This window comes from Eubalaena glacialis, chromosome X, assembly GCF_028564815.1.
Source record: "Eubalaena glacialis isolate mEubGla1 chromosome X, mEubGla1.1.hap2.+ XY, whole genome shotgun sequence".
Classification (NCBI taxonomy): Eukaryota; Metazoa; Chordata; class Mammalia; order Artiodactyla; family Balaenidae; genus Eubalaena; species Eubalaena glacialis.
In genome coordinates, this window is record NC_083736.1 from 68728728 (window position 1) to 68755158 (window position 26431).

Here is a 26431-nt window from a genome sequence, read left to right on the forward strand (position 1 = left end):
TCCCTCCCACTGGTGCAGGTCCCGTCCCTATTCTTTTGTCTCTGTTTTTTCTTTTTCCTTTTGCCCTACTCAGGTGCTTGGGGAGTTTCTTGCCTTTTGGGAGGTCTGAGATCTTCTGCCAGCATTCAGTAGGTGTTCTGTAGTAGTTGTTCCACATGTAGCTGTATTTCTGATGTATCTGTGGGGAGTAAGGTGATGTCCACGTCTTACTCTTTCACCATCCTGAAGGTCTTCTCAAAATAAACTTTAAAATAAACACTATTACAAGAGGCAAAGAAGGACACTACATAATGATCAAGGGATCAATCCAAGAAGACGATATAAGAATTGTAAATATATATGCACCCAACATAGGAGCACCTCAATACATAAGGCAAATGCTAACAGCCATAAAAGGGGAAATCCATAGTAACACAATAATAGTAGTGGACTTCAACACCACACTTCCACTAATGGAAGTCAACCAAAATAAGGAAACACAAGTTTAAATGATACATTAAACAAATGGACTTAATTGATATTTATAGGATATTCCATTCAAGAACAACAGAATACACTTTCTTCTCAAGTGCTCATGGAACATTCTCCAGGATAGATCATATCTTGGGTCACAAATCAAGCCTTGGTAAATGAAAGACAACTGAAAAGGTATCAAGTATCTTTTCCGACCAGAACGCTATGGAACTAGATATCAACTACAGGAAAAATCTGTAAAAAATACAAACACATGGAGCCTAAACAATATACTACTAAATAACCAAGAGATCACTGAAGAAGTCAAACAGGAAATCAAAAGATACCTAGAAACAAATGGCAATGAAACATTGCGACCCAAAACCTATGGGATGCAGCAAAAGCAGTTCTAAGAGGGAAGTTTATAGCAACACAATCCTACCTCAAGAAACATCTCAAATAAACAACCTAACCTTACACCTAAAGCAATTAGAGAAAGAAGAACAAATAAACCCCAAAGTCAGCAGAAGGAAAGAAATCATAAAGATCAGATCAGAAATAAATGAAAAAGAAATGAAGGAAACGATAACAAAGATAAATAAAAGTAAAAGCTGGTTCTTTCAGAAGATAAACAAAATTGATAAACCATTAGTCAGACTTATGAAGAAAAAAAGGGAGAAGACTCAAATCAGTAGAATTAGAAATGAAAAAGGAGAAGTAACCACTGACACTGCAGAAATACAAAGGATCATGAGAGACTAATACAAGCAACCATATGCCAATAAAATGGACAACCTGGAAGAAATGGACAAATTCCTAGAAAAGCACAGCCTTCTGATACTGAACCAGGAAGGAATAGAAAATATACACAGACCAATCACAAGCACTGAAGTTGAAACTGTGATTTAAAATCTTCCAACAAACAAAAGCCCAGGACCAGATGGCTTCACAGGTGAATTCTACCAAACATTTAGAGAAGAGCTAACACATATCCTTCTCAGAGTCTTCCGAAATACAGCAGTGGGAGGAACACTCCCAAACTCATTCTACGAGGCCGCGAGCACCCTGATACCAAAACCAGACAAAGATGTCACGAAAAAGGAAAACTACAGACCAATATCACTGATGAACATAGATGCAAAAATCCTCAACAAAATACTAGCAAACAGAATCCAACAGCACACTGAAAGGATCATACACCATGATCAAGTGGGATTTATCCCAGGAATGCAAGGATTCTTCAATATACGCATATTAATCAACGTGATATACCATATTAACAAACTGAAGGAGAAAAACCATATGATCACCTCAATAGATGCAGAAAAAGCTTTTGACAAAATTCAATACCCATTTATGATAAAAACCCTCCAGAAAGTAGGCAGAGAAGGAACGTACCTAAACATAATAAAGGCCAAATATGACAAACCTACAGCCAGTATCGTCCTCAATGGTGAAAAACTGAAACCATTTCCACTAAGATCAGGAGCAAGACAAGGTTGCCCACTCTCACCACTATTATTCAACATAGGTTTGGAAGTCTTAGCCACAGCAATCAGACAAGAAAAATAAATACAAGGATTCCAAATCGGAAAAGAGGAAGTAAAACTGTCACTGCTTGCAGATGATACGATACTATACATAGAGAATCCTAAAGATGCTAGCAGAAAACTACTAGAGCTAATCAACGAATTCGGTAAAGTAGCAGGATACAAAATTAATGTACAGAAATCTCTTGTATTCCTATATACTAATGATGAAAAATCTGAAAGAGAAATTAAGGAAGCACTCCCATTTACCAATGCAACAAAAAGAATAAAATTCCTAGGAATAACCCTAACTAAGGAGACAAAAGATCTGTATGCAGAAAACTGTAAGACACTGATGAAAGAAATTAAAGATGATACAAACAGATGGAGAGATATACCACGTTCTTGGATTGGAAGAATCAATATTGTGAAAATGACTATACTACCAAAAGCATTCTACAGATTCAGTGCAATCTGTATCAAACTACCCATGGCATTTTTCACAGAACTAGATCAATAAATTTCACAACTTGCATGGAAACACAAAAGACCCCGAATAGCCAAAGCAATCTTGAGAAAGAAAAACGGAGCTGGAGGAAACAGGCTCCCTGGCTTCAGACTATACTACAAAGCTACAATAATCAAGACAGAATGGTACTGGCACAAAACCAGAAATATAGATCAATGGAACAGGATAGAAAGCCCAGAGATAAACCCACACACATATGGTCACCTTATCTTTGATAAAGGAGGCAAGAATATACAATGTAGAAAAGACAGCCTCGTCAATACGTGTAGCTGTGAAAAGTGGACAGCCACATGTAAAAGAATGAAATTAGAACACTCCCTAACACCGCACACAAAGATAAACTCAAAATGGAGAAAGACCTAAATGTAAGACCAGATACTATAAAACTCTTAGAGGAAAACATAGGCAGAACACTCTTGACATAAATCACAGCATGATCCTTTTTGACCCCCCTCCTAGAGAAAGGGAATTAAAAACAAAAATAAACAAATGGGACCTAATGAAACTTAAAAGTTTTTGCACAGTAAAGGAAACCATAAACAAGATGAAAAGAAAACCCTCAGAATGGGAGAAATATTAGCAAATGAATCAAGGGACAAAGGATTAATCTCCAGAATATACAAGCAGCTCATGCAGCTCAATATCAAAAAAAATAAACAACCCAACCCAAAAAGGGGCAGAAGACCTAAATAGACATTTCTCCAAAGAAGATATACAGATTGCTAACAAACACATGAAAGGATGCTCAATATCACTAATCAATAGAGAAATGCAAATCAAAACTACAATGAGGTATCACCTCACACCAGTCAGACTGGCCATCATCAAAAAATCTACAAACAATTAATGCTGGAGAGGGTGTGGAGAAAAGGGAACCTTCTTGCACTGTTGGTGGGAATGTAAATTGATACATCCACTATGGAGAACAGTATGGAGGTTCCTTAAGAAACTAAAAGTAGAACTACCATACGACCCAGCAATCCCACTACTGGGCATATACCCTGAGAAAACCATAATTCAAAAAGAGTCATGGAACACAGTATTCATTGCAGCTCTATTTACAATAGCCTGGAGATGGAAGCAACGTAAGTGTCCATCGACAGATGAATGGATAAAGAAGATGTGGCACATATATACAATGGAATATTACTCAGCCATAAAAGGAAACGAAATTGAGTTATTTGTAGTGAGGTGGATGGACCTAGAGTGTGTCATACAGAGTGAAGTAAGTCAGAAAGAGAAAACCGAATACCGTATGCTAACACATATATATGGAATCTAAAAGAAAAAAATGGTTGTGAAGAACCTAGGTGCAGGACAGGAATAAAGACGCAGACATAGAGAATGGACTTGAGGACACAGGGAGGGGGAAGGGTAAGCTGGGACGAAGTGAGAGAGTGGCATGGACATATATACACTACCAAATGTAAAATAGATAGCTAGTGGGCAGCAGCCGCATAGCACAGGGAGATCAGCTCGGTGCTTTGTGACCACCTAGATGGGTGGGATAGGGAGGGTGCGAGAGAGACGCAAGAGGAAGGAAATATGGTGATATATGTATATGTGTAGCTGATTCACTTTTTGATACAGCAGAAACTAACACACCATTGTAAAGCAATTATACTCCAATACGGGTATTAAAAAAAAAGGGAAATAAAAAATATAAGGTAAAACAAAAATTAAGTAAATAATCCATAATCCCACCATCCAGCAATAACTACTATTAACATGTTGGTGTATTTTCTCCAATATTTTTTCTGTTACAATGTATTCATTTAATACTATAAAACTGAGATATTACATTTTGTTTGGAACTTCTTTTTCAACAAACTTTGTATCTGAGCATTTATCCATGACACTCAATACTCTTTACAAACATGATATTTAGAAATGACTGTATGACATTTGATCCTATGATGATAATTTAACCATCTACTTAATACTGGACTTTATAGTGTTTCCAACTTCTGCTGGTATAAATAACACTATAATGAACCATTTAGCATAGAAAAATCTGTTCACTTCCCTGTTTATTTCCTTACTAAAACTTCCTAGAGGCAGAATTACTGTAATAAAGGGTATAAATATTTTTCAGACTCTTGCTACATACTGCCAATTTGTTCATCAGGAAAGTTGTATGCTTCCTCCAGCAAAACAGATTAGCCATTTCACACAGCCTTGCCCAAACTAAATACTATGAGTTTTAAAATCTTCAGCAGTTTAATAGGTGATAAATGGTATCCCATTGTTGATTTAATTATTAAGACTTCTAATGAGGATGAGTATCTTTTCTTTCATTTATTGACCATGTATATTTTTCCTTAGTGAATAAAACATTTTATTCTTCAAAACAATGAGGGTAATTATTATACAGCCCAAGAGAATGGATGAGGACACTGAGCCCTAAGCAGGCACAGCCCAGAATTCAGTTCACTTGATATATGGTTTAGGTCAGTGTTTTTCAACATATAGTCTACGAATCACCTAAATCATCTAGGAGGCATATTCAAAAATGCAGGTTTCTGGGGCCCCCACTGCCCTCCTAAACCAGAACCAAGGTGTGTGAAAGAGAGTTGGAATTTCGATAATCTCCCTAAGTGACTCATGCACGCTAAATTTGGGATTCTCAGTGAAAGAGAGGACAGGGCAGAGTGGCATGTGTTAGATCACTTGATGACCTTTTACAAGCTACATAAAAGGAACTGTCTGATCCCTTTCTTACAGTTCTCCCAGGGAGTTGGTTCTGATTCTAGGCTGCAACTAATTCCCAGGTCTGTCTATTGGCTTTCAGTATAAGAAAAACTCACATCCTGTAAGGCTACCTCCTTCTTATCTTCTCAGATCTTACTCTGAACTTATGTTTCCCCCTAAAGTCACTCAGCAAATACTTGTTAAATGCTCACTATGGGTCGGGCACTGTGCTTGGTACTGCGGGAACAAGGCATACCAACTTGAAGTTGGCAGCCAGACTGCTTTGTAATTTTTATAAATTTACTCTGCCAAAAACTGCTCAAAATTAAAATAATGGTTTTCATTTACTGAACAATTATGTGATGGACATTGTACTTGGTACTTTACACATATTATCTCTACTTCATAATAATTCTGTCCTATAAGAAAATGGTATCCTTATTTTACAGATGAGGAAACTGAGGCCCAAGGCCATACAACGTATATGGGTTAGAGCTGCACTTAGAATCCTGTTCTATTTGACTCCAGTCTGGGCTCTTTCCTCTATATTATGCTATCTTCCTAAGGCTTAAAAAAATCTTCCCATCATGAAGATTTTTGAATTCATGTATTTTTGTCTTTTTGGTAACGGAATATGGCCTGTAGGGCCTAACACTTCCAACTTAATTAGCATATACTGACTTTCTGGATTCAAATGATTCTAGTAGAAGATCCACCAACCCAATATATCTTCCCCCAAATAAGTTTTTTTCTTTTTTTAAATACCTGAGGTACCACTCCCACTGCCCTCCGAAGGCTTTCCAGGCTCACATCTTGTATATTTTGACCAGCAAGGTAAATGTTACCCTTTTGAGGCTCATAGAAGCGAAACAACAGCCTCACTATTGTGCTTTTCCTGAAATAGGAGACAAGGAAAGGTTATGTAGCTCCAACTGGCATTAGGGAACCCCTATTTTAAACCACAGTAATCATTTTATTATGACAAATAAAAAATATTACAATGGGAGTCAGCAATCAACAATGCAGAATTTTATAAAGAACTAAATTACCCACCCTGACCCACTACCTCCTACAATGGCCACTTTCTTTCCTGCAGGAACTTCAAAAGATATTCCACTAAGGACTTTCTGCCCCTCAATGTATTCAAAATGCACATTATCAAAGGCCACCGTAGCTGTCTGTGGTGTGATCTGAAGGGGAGATGCCATCGCTTTGTCCTAGCAGGGAAGAGAAAAGAAAAGCCACTTTACACACCTCCTAGAGTACAGCTATGCAATTTTTTAATTCACAGAGAGAAAAAAGGAAAATAAAGGGAAAGGAGGAGGTTTATAAGTGGAGTTAGACCACTTCTAAGCATGCTTTTAAAAATGTTTTTTCACTCCTCACTGTTAAGGGTAAAAATCCTGAATGCTTTGATTTCTGATCAATTTGTTTTTGGGGTAAAGAGGGATGGTGGGCAGGGGAGAAAGGAGGTTGAGAATGTGAGGAGAGGCAATCACATTTTATATCATTATTAGCAAAAGTAAATCAGGTGCAAGTACAAATACTGAAGTTAACAAAATTTAGCTTCTAGGTATAATATTCTTTGCTAATACTGTAAGGTTTCTAAACAAAGAAGTAAAAGCTGTAACAGCCTTTTAATACACATGATAGTCCCAATTCCTGCAAAAGAGAAATTAGTTTGCTAATATGGTAATGTAAAAATATTCCCCCGGAATAATACCATTAATGAGATGATGCTTATATGCTTTTAAAAAGGTACTAAATAGATTACTTACTTTAATTCGGGTGTCTACCTTGAGTAGCGTAAACAAGGTGTTCATATCTATAAGTGCTTGTCTAGTTTCTCTGTATACAGTTCCCAGAAAGTTAAGGGGCAATGAAAGCTGAAAAAGCAGTCCATTCACCATTACTAAATCTCCAACAGTAAGGGTACCTTAATATGCAGTTGGTAGAAAAAAAAAATTTTAGATGTCATGAACTTTCCAGTTTAAGATAGAGAAGTTTACAGTTTACTACTGTGGAATACAGTTCAAAATGTACATAATCAGCAATTCTTAGGCCTACTCAAATTCCAAAGCATTTTAATCCATGATTTAGGAAAATAGGGAACTAGATATATGCTAACTGGAATGGCAAAAGCCCACCCATACACTACACATAACATATAAGAAAAAGAGAATGGTTTAAGTGAGGAAAGAAATGGAAGGCTGAAAATCTCTCCTTTCTTCCTAAGAAAGTTCCTTGTAATGTAAAACAGAAGTTTTTTAAAGTATAAATTAAAAAATTGGAGCAAATGGATATCATGATTGGGAATGATAAACCATGTATTAAGGTCTCAGTGAATGAATGAATCCTAACTAAGCAAGCAGGTTACAGAAAAGAGGCACAGATATTATTTACTTTTGAAATGCTTTGCAAATGAACAACTAATAGAAAAATTAAAAGGTCACTAGTAATTTTTACATGACTGCTTGCATTTTAGTGCTTTACACTAAATACTAAATTAATTACATTTCTTTCCAGGTCTACAAGAGAAATTAGAAATATCAGATGCTAAAAAGAAAGTTACTCCAAAAAGAATCAGGTTGTAGCCCCACAAACAGTAATCCCAATCAATGAGAGAACCAGTGCTAAACTTGTAGTGTTAAACAAAGGGAAGTAAAAAAAACACCATCATGTAATCAAGAAAACATATTCTGATACAAAAACGAAAGTACTCCAAGGATGTTATAGCACCTTATTGAATATGCTTTATAATTAAGACTAATATACACATTTCTTTCATTAATCTTTATAAAGGTTAAGTAAAACATAGACTAACGTGAAAACCACATATCCATTACCTGTCACAATTCCCTGACTGGCGAGCACCATTATGGCTGTTAAACCAACACTGAAAATAGCACTTTGACCAAAGTTCAGCATAGCCAGAGTAGAGGTACTTTTCAATGAAGCAGTCTCATATGTCTTCAAAAATCCATCATATCTTTGTGCTTCATAATTTTCATTATTAAAATACTACAAAATACATAAAAATAGTAACTACATACAACTATAATTGGAATTTAATCTCTTAAGTGATTAGTATCCTTTTCATGGATACGATTTTGTACTGCATACACCATTTTAAAAACTGACTTTCCATATATTGGACTATGGCACTCCTGCAGTTTTCCACAATGGACAGTATTTGAAAAGTCCATAAAATTCATCCCCCAAACATTTACTGAATGCCTAGTTAATTTAAACCCAGATCTAAAAAAGCTGTCAATGGCACTTCCTTCCCAAAGCCTTGCCTTGATCCTCTGAGACTCTGAATTGACAATTCTCATTGCCCCCACCACATTACGCCTTTCTCATGTAGCCACTTGCACACCTTACTTTAACTCTCCCAGTGCATAGCAAATTCTGGGAAGGCAAGGATCAAACAGCAATCATTGTTTTTACCACCCTCCCCCATTACAGGACTTAGCATAGTGCTTTGCACACAAGAGGCATTCAGTAATATTTGTTAAATGGAAAAATGAACAGATAAATGAAAGAATTAGTGAAAAGCACTATGCTAGGCACTATGAGGGATAGAGAGTCAAGAACTTAGTGTGTATTCTGAATCAAGATGCTAACCATACTGTCACTACTTATAAATTAATTCAGAAGGTAAAATTCTGATGGTGCCACACAAAAAATGAGGTAGAAAGGGCAATTTCTAAACAAAAGAAAAACAATAAAGTACTATTATTTCATCAGACCTAGAGATCCTATACTAATCTGCAGCTCTAACTTACAGCACCTATTCAATTAAATGGCAGAACAAACTTTAGTGTGGTGTGAAAGGAAGAGGAAAGTAAAATTAAACATATTACCTTCACAGTTTCATAATTCAGCAGTGAGTCTATGGCAGCGTTACCTGCATCATTATCCGCTTTGTTCATCTCTATTCTAAATCTAGTTCTGTAAGACAAAGATTTGCACAGGCATGGAATGTTTGCCACAGAAGCATAACTAATTTCTGAACCTTGACTGACCTCTGGGGAACACCTTACCTCCACCGTGTGACAGCAACTGTGAATGCTGTGTATGCACCAAGTGTCCCAAGGGTCACCAGTGCAAACTGGGCACCACATCTATAATACTGGAGAAGGCAAAAGAAGAAATGAGAAACAGTCATTGCTCTTGCCAAATAGTTTATAATATACATTAGCAAATCTCAAAGATTTTAATTAAAAAATATGTTGGTATAAAGTTGTATATATGAAAAACTGAGTGAGAAAACAAATACCTTAGAAAATCAACTTTAAGTTATATGCATACTTTTAATTATAAAATATGAAATTGCCTAAAATGCTACAAATGGTGAATAGAAAGAAACCTAGATAATCTGACCATACCAGTCCAAAGTCATATACATACCATAATGTCTGTTAACAAAAAAACTGCAACCACTAGCTAAATGACTGACCTATGTGTAGAACTGAACAGCTCTTTACAATAACAACATGATAAAGACTTTGGACACAGTTCCTTGAAGCTTGTGGCAAAATAATTAAACAAACTGTATAACCCTTCTGGCACCATGGGATTTTGCTTTCAAATCATAAGCATGCAATAGTACAAAAGCTTCAAGTACTAAATAGCTACTAACAAGAATGTAAGATAAAAGCTCGTCATGAAAAATGTTTTACTTACCAAAACACCACTGACAAGGGTCACCTCAAACATGATGGGAAGAAGATTAAATACTAAAGCACTCAGGACAAAACTGATACCCCTTGTTCCTCTGTCAATAGCCTTTGATAAAGCTCCTGTCTGTCTGTTCAGGTGGAAAGCCAAATCCAGGTTGTGAAGATGGAGAAAGACGTTTTTGGCTATTCTTCGGATTGAATTTTGGGCTACCTTGCCAAATACTGCATTTCGAACTTCATTAAAAAAGGCAGCTCCGGCTCTTGATAAACCATCTAGCAATACAATCAAGAAAAAGTGGGGTGTAAAAACATTAGAATCATTGGAGTATAAAAACGTCAAGGGCTCAGAAAATGTTTGTACAATGAATGAATATATCACAGAATACTTACACTAAAAGAAACCTAGAAAACATCTAGCCTACTGAGTATCAATCTTTCCACCACCATGAAAACCTTTCATTGTTATTTTCCCCCATAAGATCCCAAATGTTGAAAGATTTTTCCAAGTAAATACTTTTACTAAACAGCAGCCCATAAGGCCTTATTGTGGATAAATGTACAGTATCTGTTGAGGTTTTGTGATCTAATTCAATTCCCCCAAATAACAAATGATAAAATTGAGATCCTGAAAAATCCAAGTGCTTTGACTAAGCATGCCCCAACTCAGGTCTGAGTCTCATAAAGTATCCTTTCTACTGCATGGGGACACAAAGCATCATATTCTATTCTTTACAAATTGTAGATTTGTGTCATGGCTATTGAATATAATTTAAAAACACATTAATACAGGCATATCATTATGTAGCCATTTCCTATTCAATGGCTAACAACAACAGCAAGAAAATAACTAGTCTTACTAAAAAAATATCTTATAAGGAGCCTAACTATTAGAAGTGGTTGTTATGAATTTAATGTCTTACTTCATGTTATTGTTTTCTAGAACTTAGAAAATGGGACTTTTATTACAGAATTTTTGGAAAGTATATCATACAAAGAATTTTTTAAAAACCACATATCAAAAAAAAAAATCTCATATAAAACAAACATCCAAAATGCTAAGTTGTGTTTGTGGTGAAAAGGTCATATGCTCAAATATGATGAAACCCTCTTGAAGAAAGTCAACACCTGTAGACAGATTAAAGAACCAAACATACAGCCAATGAGAACTGCTGTTGCCATGGTTACAACTGTATTTGGTGCATCACTCAGGTTCAGCATGTTTCCCGACATCTGGTTGAGGCTGTCTACAGCATATTTAAACATGAAGGGAACCACGATATTCATAGCCTAAAAACATAAAAGCAGCAATTATCAATCATATGCAAATTATGTATTTATAAAAGTACAAATATTTACCTTAAATTAGTATTTATGGGAATGTTTAGATATTAACCATTTACTAGTATTGCAATGATTTTCCCAGTTTATAAAGATAAAATCTTTGGCAGTGGGAGAGCTGTCATTTCAGGATTCCTACCTCACACTGACTGCCATGTTAATATTCATTTACAAGCTATGTGCATTAGTCAAATGCTCCTGCCTCCGTGAAATCACCCCTGATCATCCACTCAAAAATGCTTTCTTCATTATCTAAAATCCTACAGAGCTCATGACACTTACAGCAAACTGCCTTATACTGTAGTTATTTCTGTATATAAGTACAATGCTTTGTATATAGCAGGTATTCAATAAATATATGTAAAATTATTTATTCACCAAAATAATGGTAAAACTGAAATTATACAGCAAAAAAGGATCTCAAAAGCAGATAAATTACAAGTATCTGTAGCTGATTCACCACTCAGGGGGAAAAAAACCCAACATTGATAGATCTATTTGCCCCAGAAAAAAATCCCTTTGCTCCAACACCATATAAAAGGAAACCCCCCCCCAAAAAAAAGAAAACCCAACGAATACCAAACTAAGCTTTCAAAAACCAACCTATTTCTCCATGAGAATACACTGAAATAAATAAATAAATAAATAAATAAAGGGTATAATGCTTTCATATATTCAAGACAAGTTAGTCAATCACTCACATTTCACATTTTCTACAAAGTTATACTATTAAAAACACCAACCATCATTTAGGAATAGGAAGTTGGTAAGACTGGCAAAGCTTTCTTTGAAGAAATTAAATTCATATACATTAATAACATGTGAAAACAATTCTATAAGACTTAACAAAAATACTGAAATCCCAGCTCTCGTTAATGTTCCATTATTATATCATTCATCTTTATTAAACAGAAAGAATTTATCATCAACAAGCCTAAGTTTAGCTACAACTGACAGGAGCTATGTAAACCTTACCAATCAAGATTTCAAAGTAAGGTATACAAGTGTCTTAGCAACCAAGCAGGTACTCTAATATTCAATATCATTAAAATAGACAGCAAATGTTGGAATACTTTTAAAATGTAACACTATGGAAAAAATTGCTTAAAACTTTAAGATTTATAAGTTCCCAAATATAATCTAATAGAATAGCAGGTTTCAAGTAGTATAAATTTCTCAATTTTGATTCCCATATAATCATATATCCTCAGGCTTCTGCTTCTACTTGAAATGGTCTCCCTGCCCAATTTACCCCTCCACTTCTCTGTTCTTCAAAACCCACTCTGAATCTCATTCCCATCATGATGCCTTCTCTAAAACCTGCAGCACTTTTGGCACTTTCCATTTTCCAACCCTCGTTTTTATAGTTTAAACCACAGTATTTATAATTTTTATTATATATTTATCATTCACTTTGTCTTCAGGTGCATGTGTATGGATAACTCAGTAGAAACTTTTTGCAGCAAACAAACATTTTGTGAACAACAGCTATATGAGTCAGATATGGTGCTAGGTACCTTTCACAAAGGTAAAAGCTGAACGAAATAAGTCTATGAAATGGGTATTATCCCTATAATTGAGAAAACTCAGGTTCTGTGAGGTTTAATGACTTGTTCAGTAAGCAGCAGAGCTAGGATTAAAATCCAGGTCTGTCCTGAAATTCAGAATTTTTTCCTGTATACCATAGCCATATCAGCAGTTTAATAAGGCAGGGACAACATTATTTTATTACTTTTGCAGCCTAAAATGGATACTCTCAAATGCAATGCTTAAACCAGTTACAGTTGAAAAGTATGGCATAAGTAATTTAAATAAATTTGAAGAGATTCCAAGTTTTCCATTTAAGGCCAAATCCCCTCACTTGCATTCCAATACACTTTCTTGAGTGGGAGAAAAAGAGATAGTTATAGCTAGCACGCAATTCTCACAACACACAGCCCATTATATCTTTGCCACAGAGTGAGTCTGACTGAAAATCATGTATCACCAGGAAAATTGTGCAATTTTATTTTTTTTGAAAATGTGTTTGCGTTTGGTCAAATTTGGGAGCATCCTTATAAGTATGTAAAGAATGTGAATGTCATCTGCCTGTGTTTTCACTGGCAGGAAAAGAGCAGTTAGCATAGCGCTAAGAACACAGCACTACCTGTAATGATAATTGTTGATTACTGTCAGTTTTCCCATAAAAGTAATTTTTAAAAGAAAAGGAAAAACACCAAAGAACTGGAAAGGATTATATGTAGATGTTTTTATTAGTATATACATGTGGGTTCCATTGACCTTGTGATATTTTGGGGATGGGGGGTGGCAAATAGTGGTTTTCCCTAATATTCTGCTTTCAGCAGAACTAGACTTAAATCACCTCAGACAACTGTGAATTTTTAAAAACTTTTTATTTTGAAATAATTATAAGCTGACAGGAAGTTGCAGAAGTAGTATACAGACTCATAACTCTTAACCCAGCATCTCCTAATGATGACATCTTATATAGCTGTAGTTCCATATCAAAACTAAAAAGGTACATTGGCACATTACTGTTAACTAGGCTACAGAACTCATGCAGTTTTCATCATTTTTAAATGTGTATTAGTGTATGTATGTGGTTTTATGTGTCATCTCTGTGGTTCCATGCAATTTTATCCCATGTTCAGATCCATGTAACCATCACCACAATCAAGATACAGAACTATCCCCTCACCACAAAAGAACTTCCCTGTGCTACCTCTTTATATTCCTTCATCAAGGATGATGCATATATCAATAGCTCATCTCTTTTTATTGCTGAGTAGTATTCCATAGATGTAACAGAATTTATTCAACCACTCATCCCTGAAGGATATTTTGGTTGTTTCTAGTTTGGGGCTATTATAAATGAAGATTTTATGAACATTTTCATACAGGTGGTCATAAGTTTTCATTTCTCTGGGATAAATGCCCAAGAGTGTAATTGCTAAGTCATATGGTAAGTCTACACTGAACTTTTTAATAAACTGCCATACTCTTTCAGAGTGGCTGTACCACTTTATAGTCCCACCAGTAAAGTATGAGTGATCCAGTTCCTCTGCATCCTCACCAACATTTGGTATCATCACTATTTTTTAAAATTTTGAAACTATTTTAATAGGTATATAGTGATATTTCATTGTGGTTTTAATTTGTGTTTCCATAACAGCAATGATGTTGAACATCTTTTCATGTGCTTATTTGCCATCCATATATCCTCGCTGATGAAATATCTGTTTGTGTCTTTTGTACATTTTACATTTGGATTGGTTTTTTGTTGTTGAGTTTTAGGAATTCTTTATAGATATTCTAGATATAGGCCTTTGTTGGTTATATGATTTGCAAATATTTTCTCCTAGTCCATCGTTTGTCTTTCATCTTCCTGAGGTACCTGAACTCCTACCTAGCAGTTGTAAGGAGTCCCTTTCCCTAGGAATAAATGGAGGCCAAGGTAAGAACCTGGACTTTCACCCGCACTTGCAGTAATGAGGCATCCCCACTGGAGCAGTGCCACAAGAGGCCTGCTAAACAGAAGATTTAAATAAGATCCAGAGTCTCATAACATAATACCCCAAATGTCCAGGTTTCAATCAAAAATCACTCATCATCCCAAGAATGACTAAGATATCAACTTGAATAAGAAAATACAATAAATAGACACAAATGTTAGAACTATCTGACAAGAATTTCAGAGTAGCTATCATAAAAGTGCTTCAAGGAGCATTTATGAACATGCTTAAATCAACAAAAATAGAATGTCTCAGCAAATAAATAGAGGACATAAAAGAAGAAACAAATGAAAAATCTGAAACTGAAAAATATAGCTGAAGTTAAAAAAAAAACTTGAATGGATGGGATCCATGGCAGAATGGGGAGGACAAAGGAAAGAATCAGTAAACTTGAAGATAGAACAATAGAAAGTACTCAATATGAACAACAGAGAGAGAAAACAGACTTAAAAAAAAAAACAGTAAACAAGACTCAGGAACCTATGGGACCATAACAAAAGATCCAGTATTCCTCTTCAGAGTACCAGAAGAATAGAAGTGTGAAACTGGAAAAAGTATTCAAAGAAATAAAAAAATCCTCTACTTTGGCAAAGACAAACCCAAGAATTCAAGAAGCTGAGCAACCCCAAATAGAGATAAACTCAAAGGAATCCACACCAAGACACATCATGATTAAATTTCTGAAAGCTAAAGACAAAGAAAAAAATCTGAAAAGAGCTAGATACAAATAATACATTAAGTATAAGGGAAAAACAATTTGAAGACAGTAGATCTCCAGGGAAGCTAGCAGGAAGTGGCACAACATTTTTCAAGTGGTAAAAGAAAAGAACTGTTAACCTAGAATCCTATAACCAGCAAAATTAGCCTTCAGAAATGAAAGGAATATCAAGACATTCTCAGATTAAAGAAAACTAATAAGAATTAATCACCAGCAGACCTGCTCTAAAAGAACTGCTAAAGGAAATTCTTCATACACTTGGGAAATAGAAGCAGAATGAATCCTGGAACATTAGCAATAAAGGAAAAGCAACAGAAATAGTAAATATCTATGCAAATATAGTAGCATATTCTTCTCTTAAGTTCATTAAAATATGTTTGATGGTTAAAAGCAAAATTTAAAACACTGACTGATGGGGTTTTCAATGTATGTAGATGTAATACGTAAGATGACTTGTAAACATAAAGAGGGAAGGTAAAGGGACTTAAAGGGTAGGAAGGTTTTTACATTCTACTTGAAGTGATAAAGTATCGATTCTAAGTAGACTGTGATAAGTTAAGTATGAATATTGTAATTCCTAGAGCAACTACTAAAAAATTATACAAAGAGATCGATCAAAAGGCACGATAAATTAAAATGGGATAGTAAAACCTGTTCAAATACTGCAAAAGATAGCAGGAAAAGTGAAACAATGCAACAAAATAAAGAGGCAACTAGGAGATAATAAAATGGTATACCAAACTCCAAATATATCAATAATTATCAATACAATTATCAATATATTATAATGAGCAATACAAATGAACAATTATTAATGTATCAATATACAAGCAATGAACAACTGGAAACCAAAATTTTAAAAAATTTACAACACCCCTCCCCACAAAAATAAATCCTTAAGTTAAATCTAACCCAGGGTTTCTCAACCTTCAGCACTACTGACATTTTGGTTTAGATAATTCTTTCTTATGGAAGGGGCTGTTCTGTGTACTTTAGGATGTTTAGTAGTGTCCTTAACCTCTACTGACCACAAGCTAGTAGCACTCCCCAGCCCCACACAATTGTGACCAATAAAAATGCCTCTAGTTACTGCCAAATGTCCCCTTAAGGGCAAAATCACCCCTGATTGGGAACCACTGATCTAATCAAAGATGTACAGTGTCTGAATGCTGAAAGCTACAAATGCATATGAAATAAATCATAGAAGATCTAAATAAATGGAGAGATATACTGTGTTCATCAACTACAAGAATCAACATAATAGGGACACCAATTCTCCCCAAATTGGTCTAGAGATTTAATAAAAATCCATTTAAAAATCCATTTAAAAATCCCATCTGGCTTCTTTGTAGCTACAGACAAGATTATTCTAAAACTCTATGGAAAAGCAAAGAAACTAGAATAGCCAAAACAATTTTGGAAAAAAAAAATTGGAAGAATCATACTACCTGTCTTTAAGACTTACTATAAAGCTACAATAATGAAGACAGTGTGGTGGCGATGAATGGAGAGACACATAGATCAATGAAACAGAGCAGAGTCCAGAAAAGGATGACATTCCACTATCTATCTATCTATCTGAGAATCATGCCTCCCTAAACATCTCCATGTACTAATATCCAGAACCTGTGAAGATGATACCTTACATGGCAAAATGGACTCTGCAGATGTGATTAAACTGAAGAATGTGAGCTGGGGAGAGTATCCTGGATTATCTGGGTGGGCTGAATATAATCAAAAGAGTCCTTATAAGAGGGAAGTAGGAGGGTCAAAGTAAAGAAAAAAGATATGACTACAGAAGCCAAGAGTCAAAATCAAGAAGATTGAACATGCTGCTGGCTTTAAGATGGAGGAAGGGGCCTTGAGTCAAAAATGCAGGTGACTTCTAGAAAAAGCTGGAAAAGGCAAGGAAATTGATCCCCTCCCAAGAGCCTCTGGAGGCAGCACAGTCCTGCTAAATGTCTTTATTTTGATCCAATGAAACCTAATTTTGGACGTCTGACCTTCAGAAATATAAGATAATAAATTTGTGTTGTCTAAGCTATTAAATTTATAAGTTGTTATAGCAGCAATAGGAAACAAAGAAAATTCAATGAGGAGAGGAGAGCCTTCATGTAGGAACAACTGGACAAAACAATGAACTTTCATTTAAACTGGATACAAGAATTATTGCAAAATGGAGCATGGATCTAAATGTAAAAGGTAAAAATATAACTTTTAGAAGAAAACATAGGAGAAAATCTTGATGACCTTGAGTTAGGCAAATAGTTCTTAGACATAATAAAGCATAATCCATAAAGAAAAAAAATGATAAACTGAAACATATCAAAATTTAAAACTTTTATTCTATATAAGACACTATTAAGGGAATTAAAAAACAAGCTACAAGGACTTCCCTGGTGGTCCAGTGGTTAAGAATCCGCCTTCCAATTCAGGGGAAGCAGGTTCGATCCTTGGTCAGGGAACTAATATCCCACATGTCGCAGAGCAACTAAGCCCACACGCCACAACTATTGAGCTCGCGTGCCACAACTACTGAGCCTGCGTGCCACAAACTACAGAGCCCACGTGTTCTGGAGCCCGTGTGCCACAACTAGAAAGAAGCCCACGTGCTGCAACGAAGAGCCTGCGTGCTGCCACTAAGACCCGACGCAGCACCCCCACCCCCCAAAAAAAAATTAGAGAAAGAAAAACAAGCTACAGACTGGGAGAAAATATTTGCAAATTATATATCTGAGAAAGGTCTCATAGAGAATATATAAATAACTCACTAAACTCAACAGTAGAAACAACAGCCCAAATAAAAAATGGACAAAACACTTGAACAGAAACTTCACCAAAGTGGATGTATGGATGGCAACAAAGCACATGCAAAGTATATTAAAACCACAAGATACCACTATATGCCTGATGATACCAAGTGTAGTAAAAGAAATGAAGCAACTGAAACTCTCATATATTGGTGGTGGCAGACAAAAACAGCCACTTTGGAAAATAATTTGGCAGTTTCTTATAGAGTTAAAAATACACTTACCGTGACCCAGCAATTCCACTCCTAGGTATTTATCCTAGAGAAATGAAAACTCAGATTCACACAAAAACCTATACTCGTGTGTTTATAGCAACTCTAGTTATAACTGCCAAAGGGTGGAAAGAAACCAAATGTCCATAAGTGGGTAAATGGATAAACAAACTCTAGTACATCCATACTATGGAATACTGCTCATTAATAAAAAAGAATAACTACTGATAGAGTCAATGACTTGGATGAATGACAAAGGCATTATGTTGAATTAGAGAAGCCAGCTCAAAAGTTTATATATTATATGACTCCATTTATATGGTATTCTCAAAATGACAAAGCTATAGTGATAGAGGACAAATGAATGATACCTAGCAGTTAGGGGCCTGGAGAGGGTATATCTACAAATGGGTTACACAAAGGAGATTTTTGGGGCAATAGCACTTTTCTGTGCCATCCTGACTGTGACAGTAATTTTACAAATATACACATATGTTAAAAATTATAGAACTGTATATCAAAAAAGTACATTTTATTGCATGTATATTAAAAATAAAGCCAGTATCACAGGTCACATCCCATCTACCTCCCCTAGTGGCTGGAAATGTCTAAAAATAAAGCTAGATGATAGTGTATTTCAGTAAAAGGTGACTCAATATGAAGTTTCATACCCCCTTTCCTTTCTAAATTGAGAAACTGGTTATTTTTACTAGATTATAACCATGTGACAAACGGTATGTTTCATCTATAACTGCAATGTACCCATTAATTTAAGTACAAAAGAAATAAAGGGACTTATTCTCACAAAACCTTTTTCTTTCACAGATGAAAAAGTTTAAATCACATATATAAATAATCTGCTAAACTCTTTAATTTTCACAGAAACTGGTATATCATTAGGGAACTGAATACATTTAATTTTAACATGCAAATGTACAATTTGGGACACTGATTGAAGAACAGAGTTAAGGAAAAAGTAAAATCACCATAAAGAACAGTCAAAAGTATGCTGTATCTATATGATGCCAAAACATGGTCAGTTTGCTGAGGGTCTCAAATTCCAGATTTTAAAATGACTTTTCCCTTCCTGGTCATAAAAGTATTGTCTATCTCATCTGAGGAACCCAATTCTTTCAGAACTTTTAATATCTAAATTTCTCAATAATTAATCTCTTTTACAGCAGCCTCTGATAATTAAGGGCTCTGTAACTAGTGCTGCTCAGAAGGGTCCAATATATGTGAAGAGGCAAAAGGGAATTTTGTTTCTTTGTTTAATTACCTCTCTGGTCCCTAAAAGATCAGAAGGAGAGAAAGAAAGAACAAGAGCACTAAAGGGAGATCTGATTAGCAAGGAAAAACAAGGAGAATAGAAAACTGGATAAAGTACTTATACAATTGGTAAAGACCATCTCTTACAGAAAACAGATAGAAGGAACATTTCCTAACTCATTCTATGAGCCCAGCACTACCTTAGTACCAAAACCAGACAAAGACACCACAAGAAAGGAAAACTATAGACCACTATCTCTCATGAACATAGACCAAAAATTCTCACCAAAATATTAGCAAATCAAATCCAATAATGTATAAAAATAATTATACAATATGACCAAGTGGGATTTATTCCAGGTATGCATGGCTGGTCCAACATTGAAAACCCAATTAATGTAATTGATCACATCAACAGGCTAAAGAAAAAATAGCATATTTTATCAATAGATGCAAAAAAAGCACTTGAAAAATCCAACACCTATTCATGATAAAAAAAACTCTAAGCAAACTAGGAATAGAGGGGAACTCCCTCAACTTGATTAAAACATCTACAAGAAAACCTATAGCTAACAACATACTTAATGATGAGAAATTAGATGCTTTTACCCCTAAGACTGGGAACAAGGCAAGGACGTCCTATCTTACTGCTCCTGTTCAACATGGTACTGGAAGTCCTTAGCTAATGCAATAAGACAAGAAAAGGAAATAAAAGGTATACATGTTGGGAAGGAAGAAATAAAACCATCTTTGCAGATGATATGATTATCCATGTAGAAAATCCAAAAGAATCAATAATAAAAAACCTCCTGAAACTAAATAAGCAACTCTAGCAACGTTGCATGTTACATGGTTGCAAGGTACATAGCTAATATACAAAAGTCAATCACTTTCCTATATACCTCCAATGAACAATATGCAATTTGAAATTAAACATATAACACCATTGAAATTAGTACCAAAAAAATTATGTATACATCTAACAAAACATGTACAAGATCTACATGAGGAAAACTATAAAACTTTGATAAAAGAAATTAAAGAACTAAATGAACAGAGAGATAATCCATGTTCATGGATAGGATGACTCAATATTGTCAAGATGTCAAACTTGATCTATATATTCAATTCAGTCCCAATCAAAATCCTAGCTAGTAATTTGGTAGATAGGGGCAAAGTGATTCTAAATTTTATATAGAAAAACAAAAGACCCAGAATATCCAACACAATATTGAAGACAAAAACAATGTTGACGGGCTGATACTATTTGACATCAAGACTTACCATAAAGTTACAGTAATCAAAACACTGTAGTGGGCTTCCCTGGTGGCGCAGTGGTTGAGAATCTGCCTGCCAATGCAGGGGACACAGGTTCGAGCCCTGGTCTGGGAAGATCCCACATGCCGCAGGGCAACTGGGCCCGTGAGCCACAACTACTGAGCCTGCGCGTCTGGAGCCTGTGCTCCGCAACAAGAGAGGCCACGACAGTGAGAGGCCCGCGCACCGCGATGAAGAGTGGCCCCCACTCGCCGCAACTAGAGAAAGCCCTCACACAGAAACAAAGACCCAACACAGCCAAAAATAAATAAATAAAATAAATAAATTTATTAAAAAAAAAACAAAACACTGTAGTATTGGGAAAAGAATGGACAAATAGATCCATGGAATAGAACAGAGAGTCCAGAAATAGACAAATACACACAAATATAGTTAACTGATCTTTGACAAAGGAGCAAAGGCAGCCCAGTGGGGAAAAGGTAGTGTTTTCAAAAAATGGTGCTGAGAGAGAGAGAGAGAGAGAAGAGGAGAGGAGAGGGAGGGAGGGAGGGAGGAAGGAAGGGAAGAAAAGAAAAGAGAAAAGAGAAAAGAAAAGAAGAAAGAATCTAGACAGTGACCTTACTTACACCTTCTGCAAAAATTAACTCCAAATTGATTACAGACCTAAATGTAAAGCAAAAAACTATAAAACTTCTAGAAGATAACACAAAGGAAAATCTAGGTGACCTCTGGTTTGTCAATGACATGAGATAACAACATTAAAGGCACAATCCATGAACACTGATAAGTTAGACTTCATTAAAATTTAAAACTTCTGTTCTGTGAAAGACACTGTAAAGAGAAGGAAAATACAAGCCACAGATCGAGTAAAAATATCTGCAAAACATCTATCTGATAAAGAACTGGTATTCAAAATATGCAGAGAACTCTTAAAATTCAACAATAAGAAAATGAACAACCCAAATGAAAAATCGGCAAAAGACCTGACAGACATCTCACCAAGAAGGATATACAGATGCCAATAAGCATATGAAAAGGTGCTCAATGCCATGTGTCATTAGGCAATTTCAAATCAGAACAAAAATGAGATACCGTTATGCACCTATTAAAATGGTTGACAAGGATATGCAAGAACAGAAACTTCATTGCTAGTGGGAATGCAGAATGGTACAGCCACTTTGGAAGACAGTATGGCAGTTTCTCACAAAATTAAACATAGTCTTACTATATAATCTAGCAATTGCAATCCTTGGTAATTACCCAAATGAACTGAAAACTTATGTCACACAAAATCCTGTACACAAATGTTTACTGCAGCTTTATTTATAATTGCCAAAATTTAGAAGCAACCAAGATATCTTTCAAAGAGCAAGTGGGTAAACACACTATGGTACCTCCATACAGTGAAATATTTTTCAGCAATAAAAAGAAATGAACTATCAAATAAAAAGAAAGCCACAAATGGCCCAGAAATGCATATTCCTAAGTGAGAGAAACCAGTCTGAAAGGGCTACGTGCTATATGATTCCAACTGTATAACATTCTGGAGAAGGTAAAACTACAGAGACAGCAAAATGGTCAGTGGTTATCAGGGATTCAGGAGGATGGAGAGAGAGATGAATAGATGGAATGCCTCGGATTTTCAGGGCAGTAAAACTATTCTGTATGATACTTTAGTGGTGGTATCTGACATTATGCATTTCCCCAAAACCATATAACTACAACACAAAGAATGGAATCCTAATGTACACTATGAACTTAGTTAATAAGAATAATGTACTTTTTTATAATTGGTTCATCAATTGTAACAAATGTACTACACTAATGCAAGATGTTAGTAATAGAAGAAATTTAGTGGGGGGGACTTTTGGGAGGAGGGATATATAGGAACTCTCTGTACTTACAGCTCAATTTTTCTGTAAGCCTAAAAATTCTCTAAAATATAAAGTCTTTTAATTAAAGAAATACTCCAGGGTATAAATCACACTTCTCAACTTAAGGCTTCAGGTAGCATTGTTAGCATTGTTTTACTTTTAAAAATGTTTTTCAGAAATGTTAAAGTATCAAAGTTAAGCAAAAAGTGCATTAATCTTTTGAAGACAGTAGTTACTGGAAAACTCTAGCTCCTCCATGAAGCCTTCCCTAAATGCCTAATTCTTGGAACTCCCCTATAGCTTCATTTGTGACTCCCTTTGGGTGTTTATGTTATATATAGATATATTTTATCATTATTTGTATATTCTTCTCCTTCAGTACACAGCAACTCCAGGAGGGCAAGGCCCACATTTTATTCATTTTTGTATTCCCAGCTGCCTAAGCACAGTACCTTATACCTAATAGTCAATCAACAAATGTTTGTTTAGTACATATTACTATGGTCTGAATGTTTGTTTCCCCCTACCAAATTCATATGTTGAATTCTAACCCCCAGGATGATGGTATTTGGAGGCAGGGCCTTTAGCAGGTGACAAGGTCATGAGGACAGAACCCTCATGAATGAGATTAGTGCCCTTATAAGAGTGCCCAGAGACCCTTCTTGCCCTTTACATCATGTGAGGTTACAAAACAAGACAGCGATCTATGAACCACCCAGTTTATGGCATTTTGTTATAGCAGCCCAGATGGACTGACACATATATTATCCATTACTTTATATAATAGATGCATAATAGAAGAAATGAGGTATTGATAATATTTTTATAAATCACACTCTCCCCTGAAATTATTTTATAATTTTAAAGTAGCTTATTTTCATTTCTAACAGATTAGTGAGAATATCTTTTTGTACTTGATATTTAATTTTCTGTGCCCCCAATTTCTCTGTCAACTAAGTGGTTTCCAAGACAGTGGTTTCCAAGACGGTAGTGGTTAGAGAATATGAGTAAACTATTTTACAATATTAAAACATTTATTTTATAAAATCAGATGATTTCAGTAAATGTGTTTTATATTTTCCTTAAATCCTTATATTACATATTAAGTGTAATATACTAATAGAAAGACTGAAATTTTTAAAATCCTTAGAAGAGATTAATGATGATGTGATATTCCTATGATGTACATGTGGATGATAAGAAAAGGTACTGCATAAAATTTGTAGGGATTTAAGGAATGAAGGCAAAGAGTATTCTCTCTGTCTCTATCTCTGTGTCTCCTGTGGCAATAGAACCCCTAAACTATACCTCATACAGAACTCTACAGTACTAAAAGAGAATTGCTGTAACTTGAATAGAAGAAATACCAATCCATCCTCTTGGCCTCCTCTGGGCTACAAGACAACTCTATATAATACAGTTTATCTTAAAAATCTTTGTTGGAGGCAATGACAGCATTAAGAGTCTCAGAATCAAAAGAGCATTAAAAAGCAAATAAGCAAGCAGATGGTATACTGTGGTCCCATATGTTAACCATGAAATCCTCCCTTTTCCTTCTACTCACTAAACATTTCTCTCTTTCTGTCTTCCTTATCCTTCATGGATGCCTTAGGCCTTGTTATGAAACCACCACACACTGCTCAGATGGCTGGGTGGCATTCAATTGGAGCTGAAAAGGTTCCTGAACCCTGCCCTAAAGTTCCAAGAAGTATGTGGAGGAGATAGGGAAGATCTGAGTATAAAGGGGCATAGATTGGTCCAAAGTGCTTATATGCCAAAGCATGTAATCAGGTTGAGGAAAAAATAGGAAGCCGAGGAATGAAAGGGCTAACAATGCATCTAATGCACACAAATTATAAATCACACCTGCAGTACTACTCAAAAATAAATAAGGGACTCGCACTTCAAGATGGCTAAGTAGTAAGACGTGGAGATCACCCTCCTCCCAACAGATACATCAAAAATACATCTACACGTGGAACAACTCCTACAGAACACCTACTGAACGCTGGCAGAAGACCTCAGACTTCCCAAAAGGCAAGAAACTCCCCCAGGTACCTGGGTAGGGCAAAAGAAAAGAGAAAAAACAGAGACAAAAGAATAGGGAAGGGACCTGCACCTCTGGGAGGGAGCTGTGAAGGAGGAAAGGTTTCCACACACTAGGAAGCCCCTTCACTAGCAGAGAAGGGGGTGGCGGGTGGAAGCTTCGGAGCCATGAAGGAGAGCGCAGCAACAGGGGTGCAGGGAGCAAAGCAGAGAGATTCCCGCACAGAGGATGGGTGCTGACCAGCACTCATCAGCCTGAGAGGCCTGTCTGCTCACCCGCCGGGGCGGGCGGGGGCTGGGAGCTAAGGCTTCAGCTTTCGAGGTCAGATCCCAGGGAGAGGACTGGGGTTGGCTGCGTGAACACAGCCTGAAGGGGGCTGGTATGCCACAGCTAGCCAATAGGGAGTCCGGGAAAAAGTCTGGACCTGCCTAAGAGGCAAGAGACCATTGCTTCAGGGTGCGTGAGGAGGGGGAGTTCAGGGCAACGCCTAAACGAGCTCCAGAGATGGGTGCGAGCTGCGGATATCAGCGCGGACACCAGAGACGAGCATGAAACACTAAGGCTGCTGCTGCAGCCACCAAGGAGCCTGTGTGCAAGCACAGGTCACTATCCACACCTCCCCTCCCGGGAGCCTGTGCAGCCCGCCACGGCCAGGGTCCCGTGATCCAGGGACAACTTCCCCGGGAGAACACACGGTGCACCTCAGGCTGTTGCAACGTCACACCAGCCTCTGCTGCCGCAGACTCACCCCGCATTGCATACCCCTGCCTCCCCCCACCATGAGTGAGCCACAGCCCCCAAATATGCTGCTACTTTAACCCCGTCCTGTCTGGGCAGGGAACAGATGCCCTCAGGTGACCTACATGCAGAGGTGGGGCCAATTCCAAAGCAGAGCCCCAGGAGCTGTGCTAACAAAGAAGAGAAATGGAAATTTCTCCAAGAAGCCTCAGAAGCAGCAGATTAAATCTCCACAATCAACTTGATGTACCCTGCATCTGTGGAACACCTGAATAGACAATGAATCATCCCAAAATTGAGGTGGTGGACTTTGGGAGCAACTGTAGACTTGGGGTTTGCTTTCTGCATCTAATTTGTTTCTGGTTTTCTGTTTATTTTAGTTTAGTATTTAGAGCTTATTATTATTGGTAGATTTGTTTATTGATTTGGTTGCTCTCTTCCCTTTTTTGTTTAACGTATATATATATTTTTCCTTTTTCTCTTTTTGTGTGTATGTATGTGTATGCTTCTTTATGTGATTTTGTCTGAATAGCTTTGCTTTTACAATTTGTCCTAGGGTTCTGTCTGTCCATTTTTTTTTTGTATAGTTTTTAGCACTTGTTATCACTGGTGGATTTGTTTTTTGGTTTGGTTGCTCTCTTCTTTCTTTCTGTTTTGTTAGCACTTTTTTATTTTAATAATTTTTTAAAATTTTAATAACTTTATTGCTTCCCTCCTTCCTTTCTCCCTCCCTCCCTTCCTTCCTTCT

At 36.3% G+C, this 26431-nt stretch overlaps 1 protein-coding gene across 1 annotated transcript in view; it reads right to left on the reverse strand.

The window, feature by feature from the left end:
- ABCB7 (ATP binding cassette subfamily B member 7) overlaps positions 1-26431 on the reverse strand; it is a 126478-nt gene that overhangs the window by 30044 nt on the left and 70003 nt on the right. The window contains exons 5-12 of the mRNA XM_061179235.1: positions 11042-11174; positions 9892-10160; positions 9249-9337; positions 9069-9156; positions 8049-8223; positions 6981-7138; positions 6256-6419; positions 5968-6097 (exon numbers count right to left, since the gene is read on the reverse strand). Coding sequence (XP_061035218.1) covers positions 5968-6097; positions 6256-6419; positions 6981-7138; positions 8049-8223; positions 9069-9156; positions 9249-9337; positions 9892-10160; positions 11042-11174 — 1206 coding nt within the window. The remainder of the gene's footprint in view (positions 1-5967; positions 6098-6255; positions 6420-6980; positions 7139-8048; positions 8224-9068; positions 9157-9248; positions 9338-9891; positions 10161-11041; positions 11175-26431) is intronic.